At 43.3% G+C, this 14,665-nt stretch overlaps 1 protein-coding gene across 1 annotated transcript in view; it reads left to right on the top strand.

Moving 5' to 3' along the window:
• Nucleotides 1–14,665, top strand: part of LOC138209296 (glycine receptor subunit alpha-3-like) — a 50,356-nt gene that overhangs the window by 20,162 nt on the left and 15,529 nt on the right. Inside the window, 2 exon segments of the mRNA XM_069167765.1 lie at nucleotides 7,873–8,096; nucleotides 9,536–9,618. Coding sequence (XP_069023866.1) covers nucleotides 7,873–8,096; nucleotides 9,536–9,618 — 307 coding nt within the window.

The following is a 14,665-nucleotide window of genomic DNA, read 5'->3' as shown; positions in this document are numbered from 1 at the left end:
ATTGACTTTGTATTTCATGAGAGAAGTTGAATGGGAGTCTATGGAGGCGGAGGGTTTTTGGAGCCAACCTCTAGTGGCACCCGGTGGTATTGCAGCTGAAGACACTTCTGCATCGGCCTCATTATTATAGAACCCGAGCTGAGGTAGACTGATGATCTGCTAGCTTCACTGCACAGACACACACAGTTTTACCAGAGCCTGGTAGTAACGTGTTTCTTCTTCTTCTGTTGGTTTATGGTAGTTAAAAAACTGTTTTCAGGTACAATACCGCCCCCTCTTGGTGGTAGTAACACATTACTACCAGATTCAAGTTAAAATGAGAAGACAGTGACGTGAACTGTTTTTTATTTTTTTTATTTTCAACGCCAATCCAAAATTCATGATCCCTTCGTACTTAAAAAATCTTCAGCACATAAAGCCAGAACACTGATGGTGTTTTCTCCGTCCTGTTGTTCTGTTCATTTATATTCAGCACTTTCCCATGAAATGCAAAATTAAAATATTTTTCTCAGACGCGTCCAACAAAAACGCAGAGTCACGGCTCGGTGGCTCCCCGAACGCGATGCGGAGCGAAGCGAGCAGCGTGAACACATGAATTCACTCCGCGGGGAACAAAGGAGCAGCGAGGTTCACACCTGTGGCTTCAGACAGAAACGGTTTCCGTCCCAACCCTTTGGGTTTTCATTCTCTGATTGATTGATTGATAGAAGTCTGAACGTCTCTGTGTGTGCTCGTCAGGACCGATTGAGCCTGTTTGTGATGCTCCGCCGCGCCCCGGCACCGCTTCACTTCCTGTCGCAATCCGCCGTAATTAGCCGAGTCGTGATCAGCGGAGCCCGACGGACGAGTGATTGAAGCGACGACGTCTAAGTGCTTCCTGCCCGGCTGGGAGTCGCTCTGATGGCGACGCGGTGTGTGTTTGTCTGTGTGTGTGTGTGTGTGTGTGTGTGTGTGTGTGTGTGTGTGTGTGTGTGTGTGTGTGTGAGTGTTTGCATGCCGAGCACGAACTGTCACCAGGAATTTCAGAATGTACAATATTGCTTTCATTTGACTTTTATTATTTATCAGAAGCACATGAATTTTTCATGACAGTGTGTGTGTGTGTGTGTGAGAGCGTGTGAGTGTGCCAGCAGTACATAACTGCAGGGAAATTATAATTGTAATGACTTTTATTCATGTTTTATGAATTTAGATTTAAACTTCGGGGCTTTTCATCGTTTCAGAAAGTCGCATGTTAAGTCTTTGTTTCAGTCTGAATGCTGCGGCGTTGCTTTGAGTCACCGGTCACGCTCTTGATTGTGAAGCAGTCTGTCGAGGCTCCTGCAGTGTGCTGGGTCCCCGTTATCCCTTCACACCCTGCAGGCTGACTGTTGTTTACAGTTTTGACGAGGAGGACGTTTTCAGACCTTCCTCTGTCCGGCTCATGGAGACACACAGACTGACTGTAATTTTGTCTCCGATCCACAGAGTGTGGTTCAGTTTGGCCCAAAAAAAAAATCTGTCTAAAGGAAGTCCCTGCAGAAAGTTGCAATCTTGCAATAATTACGACAAATTCAAGCAATCTCAAAAAAACATTGTGAACAGAATCTCTGCTGAAAGTATTAAATCATAAAGTCACCTTTCAAAATAACACTGCTTTTATTACCAAAACTAAGTGTTCATTTCCAACCAGCGAAGCTCATCATTAAAATCAACAGGTTGCTGTCACTATTCAGTCCCTCAAGGAAATTATTGTGATCACAATAATTAAAACAAATTCAATCAATCTCCATAATATTTGCAGTAGCTTGCTATTTTGCAAAATTCCCGTGATTTTTCTTTAAAAAACATCGTGAACAGAAGTCTGCTGAAAGTATTACAACGTAAAGTAAATCTTTCAAAACAAAACTGACTTTATTGCCAAAACTAAGTGTTAATTTCCAACCAGCGAGGCTCCGCCCCCTCTCCTCTCACCATCAAAACAAACTACTGCCAGCTAACCGCAGCAACAGGACGTGACGGGGTTTGTGGGAAATGTGGTCTTATGATGGGAATGAGGAATATGTTAAATGAGACTGAACTTAGTTTTTTGTGATGAATGAATATGATTTAAAAAGCATCTAAAGCTCTTATTGTGACAGCAGATGGAGCCTTTGTTTTCTATATTACAGTCACAGACTGTCTGTTCTGTAAAGCTACGACACTTTTAGACACTTTTTTTTATCACTTTGAGCCCCGTGATGGTTCTTTAAGTTCAACACAGAAAGACAAAAGCATTACAAGGCAAATATTTCTGGGATGTGCAGCAGGATTATTATCACAGGAATTCACCACAAATTACTCTTCAGCAAGGAGTTGTGGAAAAAAATACAAATCACAATTTGTATTCTCAACTTGCAGTTTTTGCTGATTCCTGATATTTTATTCCCAAAAACTTCATTTAAAACTCCCCAAATTACTTTACAGTTTTTGTGAAAAGTCTCTTTTCACTGCTGGTACTCGACTTCTCCGGATTTTGTTTTCCACTGCAGATGGCAACATCTCAATGTGGCGTTATTACTATAGCAACTCGCTGGATCCTATCATCATCAAACCGAACAAAAAAAAAAAAAAGAAATTGCGTGTTGATCACACAGTGGGTCCTAGTATCCTAATCAATGGTGGAAATATTTCCAGAGGAACCACCAAAACTCGGATCGGCACCTTTTTAGCACCGACTCGCTCTGAACCCGAACAGATGTGAAACCAAAAAAAAACGGTACCAGGCGCTACCCACAACTTTTCCCCCCAACAGAAACCAAAAGTAAAAGCGGAGCCGGGTCGGTACCGGGACTGAAAAAGAGGTGTTGAACACCGAGGCAAAGATCCAGAGTAACTTCTGAGCACATCAGACACGAGTCCAAAGCTCCTAATCCGTTAGAACAGCCGAGAGAAAGATGGTGAAGGGACTTTACAAACGGGCGTGACCAGAGAGCACGAGGACGGGGGACGAACGTACAGACCCAGAGACGTATACACAGCAGTCATATGTTACTGTAGGATTAGGAACTTCCTCTCTCTTTTCACCATCTGTCTTTTCATCTGCCCGCTCGTCTTCTCCTCCACAAACCAGACTCGCATAACACCTCGATAAACGCCTCGACAACGCAGCCAGATACGTTCTCCTGTCGTGACGGCGGGAAACGCAGCGGTAATCTGCTGCTCACGCCTCGGTAACAGACAACGGACGGATGTCTTGGAGCTTTTTGTGAGCCGCACTGTTGGATTAATGGAGATGTAGGTGACGCGTTTGTGATGCGCAGTCCCGCTGAGCCCAAAGTGTCCTCGTAAATACAAATAAATCCACACAATAATAAAAAAGGAGCAATTAAACGAGAAGTTGAGTCACCTTTATTCACTTTTAAGCGAATTTTAACCGACGTGGTTTTAAACACGCGTGTCATAAATAAAGGAGGAATATTTCGATTCTGAAAGCTGAATGTGCTGTGACGCATTTTTACCCGACTTGACTTTCCCATTACATCACCGAGAGGAGGAAAACGAAGAGGTAGAGATTCAGAGGTGATTTTTGAATATTCAGTCTCTCATACACACGCACACGCACGCACACACACACACACACACACGCACACACACCCACACACACACACACACAGGGCTTAGAGCCAGGTTGGTTCACTGGGGTCTGCGCTACACGCTATCCACGTTAAACAGATTTATGACCGTTAAACTCTCTTTTTCATTTGTTCCCTCGATCCCTCTTAATCCACTCCGTGTGTGTGTCAGTGTGCAAGCAGTATTTAGATGATCTGCCTCCGCCGGGAGAAATCATAATGCCACAGGTTTGTTCTCACTGAAACCACTTCCAGTTAAACCCTCTGACACAACAGTGGGTTTTTTTTTGTGTTTTTTTTACTGTTACCTGGATTGTGGCTTTAAAGCGTCATTTTTGATACTTGAGTTTGGTGGGGTTTTTTTAGTTTTTTTTTTAGGTCAAACGTTTTTGGGGCTTTTCCACATCGGCTGACTCGGATCATCATTATATGCAGGTGGAGTGTGTGTCTGGGTGAAAGGGAAAGTGGTTCTTCAGCTCGTCTCCAAATGTATGCCTGCTGTTTGCAGTGGCATACACAGTTTGTTCATCTGAATGCAGCTGAGTCTGTGGGCTACAAAAAACAAAACAATGAGCTTAAAGGCACACAAAAAAAAGTTCTGTGGATCGGATGGGAACTGAGAGGGGCAATCAACACCTTTAATTTTACACTTCATATTCAATGCATTATTAATATGAAAGTATTTAATGGTGCAGCTTTAACCTCCGCAGTTGGACAAAGAGAAAAACTCTGGTTTTGCCGCGAAGTGTAATAAATATTAACAACCTGAGGCCTGGCACAATTATTACATCATCACCTGATCGCAATTATTTTGCATCATCATTAAAATCAACATATTGTCGTCACTATTCAGTCCCTCAAGGAAATTACTGTGATCACAATAATTAAAACAAATTCAATCAATCTCCATAATATTTGCAGCAGCTTGCTATTTTGCAAAATTCCCGTGATTTTTCTTTAAAAAAACATCGTGAACAGAAGTCTGCTGAAAGTATTACAACGTAAAGTAAATCTTTCAAAACAAAACTGACTTTATTGCCAAAACTAAGAGTTCATTTCCAACCAGCGAGGCTCCGCCCCCTCTCCTCTCACCATCAAAACAAACTAGTGCTAGCTAACCGCAACAACAGGAAGTGACGGGGTTTGTGGGAAATGTGGTCTTATGATGGGAATGAGGAATATGTTGAATGAGTTTTCTCCACACTTCCAGCTGGAAGAGACTGAACTTTGTTTTAGTGTTGAATGAATCAACTTTCACTTTCAGGTTCTCTAAATTCAACACAGAAAGAAAAACAGATTACACTGCAAATATTTCTGTGATATGCAGCAGGATTATTATCACAGGCAGACAGCACAGATTATTCTTTAGCATGGTGGTGGTAAAATAAAAAATGTTATTCTTGACTTTGCAGTTTTTCCAAATTCCTGGAATTTTACAGCAATAAATCTCACTTAATACTTTTCAAATTACATTGAAATTCTTAAAAGCCGCCACAAAATCAAACATTTTTAATCAAAACAATCACAAAAAAACTGAAATCCCTGAAGGGACTAAATATTTCCACATTAGAGTTTGACTCTTGACATCCTCTTGATACGCCTCCTCCTTCTTCTGTGGTTTAATGGCATTTGAGTGTAGTATTAAAGCCACCAACAGTTTATGTTCTTATCCTCTGATGTTTGACCATTGCATTTCGATGAGCGCCTATTAAAGGAGGCAATTTGTCAGATTTTCTGCAAAAAAGCTGGCGGTTTATATGTTGACATAAAGAGATTAATAGTAGCTCACCATCTTGGAAAAATAACGGGTTCACAGTTATGACGAGGATCAAGACTCAGAGATGAAAACTCTAATATAAATCTTACTTAAGGTAAAAAAAAAAAACATTTCAGTTGAAATCATAAGTATGTTGGATTTTTAACCCAAAATAAACTGAAGATCAGTGAGTGTCAGTATTCTGTCTCTATATGTTTTAAATTTAAATAAGTGCATGTTTATTATTAAACAATATAAATGATCATTATCTTACACATATTTATTTACTCTCCGGTCACATCACAGGAGCAGAGAAATCCCAGCTCATAAAATTTAAAGTGCATGTGGACTCCACTGAGTGTTCCCGCCACACCTAAGTCCAACTTCACCACCTTTAATGTCATCAGCTGCGTCTGTGCCGTGAGCGCCTCGAGTGCGGCTCTGCAGGAAGTGCAGCGAGGTGGAAGGGAAGTGATGTCACTTCCAGTCAGTGAGCAGGGCGGCTCGTTGCATTTTTAGAGTGCATTCTGGGAATCTTTTTTATTTTTGTGGAGCTGAAATCGCAGTGCAGCGGAGAGATACTGGCATCGGGACACGCAGGTCACCGTCCAGGGACCATAGACCAGGGACCAGACTCCCCTCCTCCCCCCTCCCGCCACCTCCACACCCTCAGAGGGCTGCTTCTATTGTCAAACACCATTTAAAATAATTCCACAAATGGCCTGAATTTCCTCCAAAGTGTTGCTTTCTCCTCTGAAAGGAACCCTGGACCATGTATGAAAACATCGTACAGCACCCCCGTCCACCCCACACTCCCCCGCACCTCCCACCTCCTCCTCCACCTCACCCAGGCTTAGCTCCACTCATTGTCTTTAATTCTTGCTCAGATAATCGTCGTTTAACAGCTTAAAGCCACTGTGGGAGACCGCGTTTCCATGACGCCCCTGCTGATTACACACGTCTGTCATGCGTGTCATCAGAGACGTCTCCAGACGGAGGATTTCATACCACAGAAGGGTCAGCGAGTAAAGGATGTGAAGGTGTATTTCATTTCACAGATCAGAACCCCATCAGACACCTCGGGGACGGCCGGGTCCAGACTATGACCTGGTGGCTACTTGTTGGTTCACGCCCTCGTCTGCATGCACAGCGTACTGATGGTAACGGGGAGGCTGCAGCCGCCTACAGATGCGGTGGGAAGGTGTGTGCCTGTGCGTGCAGACATCCGAATCATCCGAATATTCGTGTTCAGTTTGGTCTCTGCGCTGCAGACGAACATCACAGCATCAAATGAATCGGCACCCCTCATCAGCACACACGTCGACACGCTTGCAATCAGGAGGGGAAGTGTGACGACTGTTTTTGGGAAGCTTACAGGAGTTACAGGAAATTACTGAATTTCTGTTTCAGCTAATACAGGAGGAAAATGTTTGTCTTCATTTAGGAACTTCACGTATGTACGAAGTGCTGTCAGTAAGTTCAGAGGGTGTTCCTGAACGCAGCACAGTGATGCACACGGAGCAGGAGGAAGCAGCGACCTTCATGAGGAAGTATTCCAAGTGTCGTCTCTTGATCGACTCCAGCACCTGAGTTCATCACGTTTTTGTGACCGCTGGTACGCGAACATTTGTGATTTCACCGTTGGACCTAAAACTGTAGCAGAGAAACATCAGATTTTGTTTCAAACTTACTGCCAGGTGTTCCTGAGCCCATGCAGTGATTTCCACGACAGACTCAAGGCTGCTTTTAAAGCAGTGACGTCTGAAGTTTCAGGTCTGCGGTGAAATCACGAATGTAAAAACTGATGTTGATCAAGAGACGACACTACAACACCTAACGTGTTTATAGCACTTTGTACGATATGACAACAAAACAGGTCTGGTAGCGTGACATCATTAAAGAACAGTGATGCACGCACGACGACGAAAAGTGTAGCATGTCAGAATGTTTTGCCCAGTTTGACGTATCCAACAACGTGTTGTTTGACGTCGACCAACAGGATGACAAGAGTGCATCACGCATAGTTCCTCCGTGGCCGTGATTGACAGCTTCTCGACCCTCCTCCCCGACAACACAAGGACGTGAACTATGATTAGTCCTGGTCGAACTTGCAGTGTTGTCAGTCTCTTAACCCTCCCGCTGTCCTCGGGTCAAATTGGCCCGCAGCTGTGTTCAACCAAGTTCTATTTTATTTTTATATTTTAGCTCACGACCTCCCTGTCACCAATGATCCCAAAAAAAAAAAAAATAGAACTTGGTTGAACACAGTTGCGGGTCATTTCGACCCGAGGACAGCGGGAGGGGTTAACAAAGACCCGGCAAGAATTGATGGCACTTTGATTTAATCTGACATGGTTACCATGGTGACAGACAGATGTATGATGTAGTCTGAGCTCAGCTTCACTTGTTTGATTATAGAAATGTTAAAATGCCTGTGTGTGTGTGTGTGTGTGTGTGTGTGTGTGTGTGTGTGTGTGTGTGTGTGTGTGTGTGACGTGTTCCCGTTATTCTCCGTGTCCGCAGGACTACCGCGTGAACATCTTCCTCCGTCAGCAGTGGAACGATCCCCGGCTCGCCTACGCAGAGTACCCAGACGACTCTCTGGACCTGGACCCGTCTATGTTAGACTCCATTTGGAAACCAGATCTGTTCTTCGCCAACGAGAAGGGAGCCCACTTTCACGAAGTCACCACGGACAACAAGCTTCTGCGCATATTCAAGAACGGGAACGTTTTGTACTCCATTAGGTGAGCGGTGGCGGTCGGAGCTGCCGTGCGACCTCTGATAACGGCTACGAACACGCTTTAATAATTTGACCAAAATGGGAAGTTACAGGGTCCTTTATTCATGAACCGAGCAGCGGAGTGCGATGTGCACACATGCTGATGCACCGTTAGCGTCTCCATGGCCGGAGGCACACAGTGAACCGCGGTACAGTCGCAGACAGGACGGGGTTTCTGAGGAATACAGATCTGTGGTCTGAATACATAACGTATGAGTACATAATCTAAAGTACTCTATTAGTGTATGATGGCACACACAGGGGACGCATCACTGCAATATCAACAGCATATTTGTGTCGTGTTCAAATATTACAATATCTCTCTCTCTCTCTCTATATACATATATATATATATATATATATATATATATATATATATGGGGGGCAGTTATCTGACTAAAACTAAGGCTGTACGAATCTGGATAAAAGAATAATTTTTTAAGAACATCATTCATCTGATACATATTTATATCGGACCGGCTTCCTGCAGAGTTCTGCCTTCCCTCCATGATGTTCCTCATGTTTTGGTCCATTTTGTCTCGACAGTTTGAACGTCACACATTTTATAACTACCCGATCTGACATAACAGGAGCTGTATTACTTTATCACTCAGTAACAACACTTTAAATCAAAGTCTGACAGGATTTAGACGGTTTTATCAGCTCTGTTTGTCGTTACTAATAAACCCTGACAGAGAAGACGACGTCGTCTTCAAACTACTTTTTCAGATCACTACAATGTCCGGTATTTTTCTTTGTAGCCGTTCACGGTCCGGCAAGCTGCATGCAGTTCACGACACATCAGCTCTGGACAACAGGAAGGGAACGCTCCTGTTTTAACTGCAGCAGCTTCATGAATGTGATACTGAACAGAAAAACAGTCCAGTTCAGGCTCTTATTATTATTAATATTATTAATATTATTAAACACAACTTTTTATTGTCCTGCATCTGAATAAAAATGCAGCGGAATCGTCGAGCATTTAGAAATGAGATCGTATGAATTGAGATTTTAGTACAGCTAAATTGTGCAGCCCTACGAAAAACTATATATTTTCCCTTCATTTTTATCAAACTTATCTTTTTTAAACGTAACTTATTTACCAAATTTATCTCAAAATAAAACCAATACTCACCCAACAACTAGGTGGCGGACCTGAGCATTATGATGGTGGGAAAACCCTGCAGACAGCAGCTCCTTGTTGCTGTCTGCATGTTTGTATGCAGAAGTTTTTAAGCTCTAAACTAAAAGAGGAAGCGGATTACTGAAAGCACTAAAAATAGCAGCTTGGTTGTTCTTCTGTTTTGGAGCTTCAACCAACCAGAACCAAAATAATACAGAAATATGTTTTGTACTTTTGTGACCTGTGACTCTGATCTTCTTTCTCTCTCTCCTCCCTTTCAGACTCACATTAACCCTGTCATGTCCCATGGACCTGAAAAACTTCCCAATGGACGTTCAGACCTGCATCATGCAGCTGGAGAGCTGTGAGTAGAGTAATACACACACACACACACACACACACACACACACACACACACACACACACTTAACAACAGAGTAAACTTGTGGTGGTGGGTGCCACGGTGCGTGACCGATGTGTACACAGGGACTCATGCAGTTTAGTAGGGGGAGGAGGAGGGGGGGTTCGAATACAAATACAGGCTTTTAATTTGAAAAGATCAGCCGATCAGCGGTGTAACTTGTAATCTCTCGCTCACTCAGTGACCGACACTCTTTATTGCTCCTACCTGCTTCATGAGCAGCCGTTTGTTTCCAGCTCAGTGTGAGAGTCTCTGCCGTGTTTCTGTCCTCTGATCTCTGTGTGTCTCACTGTGGGCGGAGCCCCATGTGGAGGCAGCGAGCGGAGATTGTCCACTCGTTAATAAATTGCATCGACAGCGTCGTTCTCTCGGACAGATTAAATAATAAATAAATGAATAAACAAATGCTGAAAATGGATCAACAAATACATCTGGGCGGTCCAAAGTAGTGTCAAAACTGTCAGTCCACAAAGAAATGCACACAGCTGTTATCCTGCCGCTGTGCCATTTGGACTTCCTTAGGTTTGTGATGTCACAGTAAGTTTGTGATGTCACGCTGTCCTCAGCACGGCCCTCTATCCAAGCTTTAATGTGGAGGAAAACACTGAGTGGTCGTTCTGTTGCAGAGCTATCACGCCACAACGTCGAAGAAAGGCTGCGATTGGCCTGGGCGTGTGTCACTCAGAAAAGAGTCAGCCAATCTGAGAAAAGGATTGCTGATATCAATGAGCCTTAAAGACACAGACGCAGATCAGCCTGTTGTTGTAGAGCTGCAGAGAGAAGCTGCAGAGACGAGATGGGAAACTATATTCAGATTATTTTTGGTTCTCAGAAACTACAAAAATATCTTCCGATGGAATCAACGTTGAAAAGGAAACAGGAAAAGTGTTGGACCTTTAACTTGGACGAACAACGGTGGAACAGCAAGCTCATCTGACATGTCCTCCTCCCCCTCCCCCCCGCCCTCCCCGGCAAATGATTGATTTCTGTCAGCAAGAAAACCATCACACCCATCCTTCACTTCACGTTACATGCAACTTCATGCTGATGTGTCTCTCCACTGTCATCACTTCCTCCTCTTAACCCGTAACCAGATATTAAGGGAACTGTTGACATAGTGGAGTTTTCCCGCGTCAGATGAAGTATCCGTCAGGGTCCGGTGACGGTCGGCTGTCACTCCCGAGTCACATGGTTCGACAGTGTCAGTGAGGTAGGTCTGTAGGTTAATAATAAGCTCCACCTCTCCTCCTCCTCCTCCTCCTCCTCCTCCTCCTCCTCCAGTTCATTATTCATCGTAGCTGCCTGCCTCTGCTGCTCGTGCCGTATGTGTGAATGTAGTTTCCATAGCTCAGTGACGCGTCAGCTCGGATCCGTCTCCGCGCCCACAGGGACTCGAGTGCAGCACGCCACCGAGTGCCAGCACGCTGTTTGGAAACATACAGGAAGCACCTACGCACGCGGGAACGTTGCACCGCGGCCGCACGGTTAATCCCAATCAAATCTTGACTCCACTCATTTCCAAATGACAACCGTTCTGACGCCTCTTGCATCAGCTGACTCAAAACAAGCGCTCTTCCGTCCTTCCTCGACAAATAACGACATTAAAAACAGGAGCGTTTCCTTCCTGTTGTCCAGAGCTGGTGTGTCAGACACCGTGTGCCATTTAAATATGATGTAATCTTCTTCGTCACGTTCATCAGTGATGATAAATCATCTGAAATCTGTAGTTTCTGAAGCTTTAAAGTCATCTGTGTTTTATTAGACCCAGCAGAAACATTTTACTGATGAGATTGCTCTGGAATTTACAACGTTTCCTGGATTAATCTCACTATTCATATTCTATTATCATCTGTGATTTTACTGTGATATCTTTGACTTGTGGTTAAGCAGAACTTAAAGTGGGTACCCTGCTCCATTTTAATATTTCTAAAACCCTGCAAATATTAAACTCTCTGACTTTCACTGATAAATAGTTAACTGTAAAAAAAAAAAAGTAAACAGTCCTCTTTGTGCTGGTTTAAAACTGGTTTAAGACAAGTTTTAGACTAAACTCCATGATATTCCAGGACTCGGGCGGGGAAAAAAAAAATCTAAATTTTAAACTTTAATGTCTGGAAGAGACTTTGACTCCAGGATATTCAAGGAATTCCAGGACCAGTGGGAACTCTGATGTATAGCTGAGAAAACCATGTGATTCCTGTCAAACATTAGTTTAAAAGTGTCATCAGCTGAGCTGCTGCTGAGTAAACATCCCCTGTTATTCCAGCTTGAGTCAGTGCGAACGTTTTTTTGTGGTTTGTGGAAAACGTAGGCGTCTGTATTTGTTGTGGGGTTTGGGGGTCCTAAATTGAAATAATGAAGTTTCAGATCATTTTTGACCATCATTATCACCATATGTGTCTAAAACTGCCTAAAAAAAAAAAAAAAAATGAGAAAAAAGCTACAGCAGATAATAAATAAACATAAACAACACCCAAAAAGCTGAAACCAAAACGTGACAACAACTACAGTTCTCCACTGTGACTTCACATTCATTCATTACGTGGTGCACCTAAGTCTTATAATGGCAGAGAAAACAACGTATGAAATTCTCACTGCTGAGATAAACCCAAGACAATAGAGCAATATACATTAGTATCAAAAAATATATCTCAGTCTCATAATTCTAATCAATTGTGTGTGCGAAATTGTGATTTCGTCCAGAATGTTGCAGCCTCATTAAAGAATAAAGAGATTTAGAATCCGTGGACGTCGTATTAACTGTGACACTGGAGGATCAGTGAAGTAGAAACATGTGGATAAAGAATAATATGAAGAACCACACATGATGACTCACGTTTCTTGCATCCATACATCCTCTGAAGTCTGTTTAATGTCCCCCTCCGCCTCCCCCTGTCCGGATGAATGTATTTGAGTGGACGTGTCTCTTTTTAAGGAAACACAAAAGTCGTGTTTAATAATGTTGATCGAGTTACGATGACTAATTCAGCCGTCGTCCAATCAGGAGCCTGGCTCGGCCTCGGGGGGGAGGGTGGTGGGGCAGATTACTTGTCTTCATTGGTGCTTGCAGTCCTCAGCAGCCCGCTGGCCGGAGGCATTACCATACTTAGACCTGTTTTTTCATGTTTCTATGTGTAGGAGATTAGTAGTGCGATTGCCATGCAGCAGAGAACACGGGACACATGAAGACACGCACATACGGACAGACACGGAGAAAGGAGGGATGGGGTGGGGTGGGGGTCACTGCAGTTATGAAATGGTGCATGTGATCCATCAATTCAATTTAACGTGACACACGACACACATTGCGCTCCGTGCAATGTGCGTACGGGCCGTCTCCCCCGCTTCGTGTGGTCTCCGTGTTCGCCGCGGTGAACGGGGGAGTGTTCGCGGCCGATGACCTGCCGAAGCTCCCGAGTTGACAGTCGGACGCCGTTTCCACCCGAGGCCGAGTGTACGACTTGAAACCATGCGGAGCCGCGCAGCGCAGATGCTCGTGTGGACAGCTGGGGGCAGGAGCTCTGCTGCTTTTATTTATTTATTTTTCTTGCTTATTTTGTTGTTGTTGTTTTGTTTTTTTTAACATGCACTCACTCTTCACACACTCTGAGCCCAACAATAAGAAGCGGGACAAAGTAAATCTTTTGGCTGTAGGCGAGTACCAGCGTGTACCAGCTGCTCTCTGCTCTCACCAAAAAAAGCCCCAAAGTGCACTGACTGGATGCATTTGTATTTCGAGTCTTCCTCAGACGTGTTTCTGAGAGAATCCCTTTCTGTTATCTGGCTTAACTAAACCTAACAAACGTGATCAGGCTGAGCAGTCACACGGAGATGGTTAACAACTCGATAATAAGAATGGGTCGTGATTTTTCAATATACTAATAGTCATTAAAAATGATTAAAAAAAAACATTTGTATAAGCGACTATCACTATTTATTTTTTCCCCTTGTTGTAATGTGTTCCTCCCGTCAGACGGTGGCAGTAATGCATCTAAAAGCTGTCTGTCAGCCGCATTATACAACGTAAAGAGATGAACAAGTAGTTTTGCCTGATCACAACTCGATAAATCAACCGAGGGTTAGCGAGCTCACATAAAAAGGGGCGGAGTTTGCAGCATCTGACCAATCACAAACATGGACAGCAGAGCGACATATTATACAAACAAACAGACAATAATATTAGACAAATATGAAGAAGTTAAACCCGTCCATCAAGGCTGTGAATGCATCAGTTAAAAGGTTTAAATTATATCTCTGACTGTAAGTATATTCCTTAAAATGAATGTGCACATTAGATGTATTCTTATGGTGTGTTTGACAGTTTTAGACTTTCAAATTAAACTGCAAGATTTTCCTCCCATTAATAAAGCTTAGGTGCAGCACCCAAACACAATACAGAGCATCCACATTAAATTACTTTTAATTCTTTGGCAGGTTTTAGTTTTTTTTTTGTCATTTTGGTTGTTGTTTGCTTGTCTTCTGCAACAGCTTTTCCAATTTTTTTGGCACAGATATGCTTATAATAATAATAATAATAATAATAATAATGACAAAAAATTGCAAATTTTTAATTGAAAAACCTAAAATTTGCTTCAAGGAGGACCCACAACAACAACCCACAGTAAATAGGTTCTTCCATAAACTGAGGGGAAACAAGACAGAGAAATAATAGTAGGCTTACTGTTAAATAACTACAAACTAACTACTGGGCTTCATTCAGTCTCTGTTGTAGGATGATGTCAGAGCACAAAAGCCCCATGAAATGTAATCGAGCTTTTACACATCAGTTACCACGGCGATGCGACGTGAACCCGAAGTTCCCTCGCCAACCGCAGATCCAGCTTCCTGTCACAGACTTCAGGGATTGCCGTAGATGTCATTGTGAACACGTGGGGGGACGGGAAGAGCAACACAACACACCTGCGTCCCCGAAACCCTCGAAGTCCTGCAAGACCGATCAACAAACACGCTCACAGCTGAGGCAGAAAGA

This window comes from Embiotoca jacksoni, unplaced genomic scaffold, assembly GCF_022577435.1.
Source record: "Embiotoca jacksoni isolate LCO1_2020_lvr unplaced genomic scaffold, fEmbJac1.0.p SCAF_4, whole genome shotgun sequence".
Classification (NCBI taxonomy): domain Eukaryota; kingdom Metazoa; phylum Chordata; class Actinopteri; family Embiotocidae; genus Embiotoca; species Embiotoca jacksoni.
This window is presented reverse-complemented; position numbering and strand designations above follow the sequence as displayed.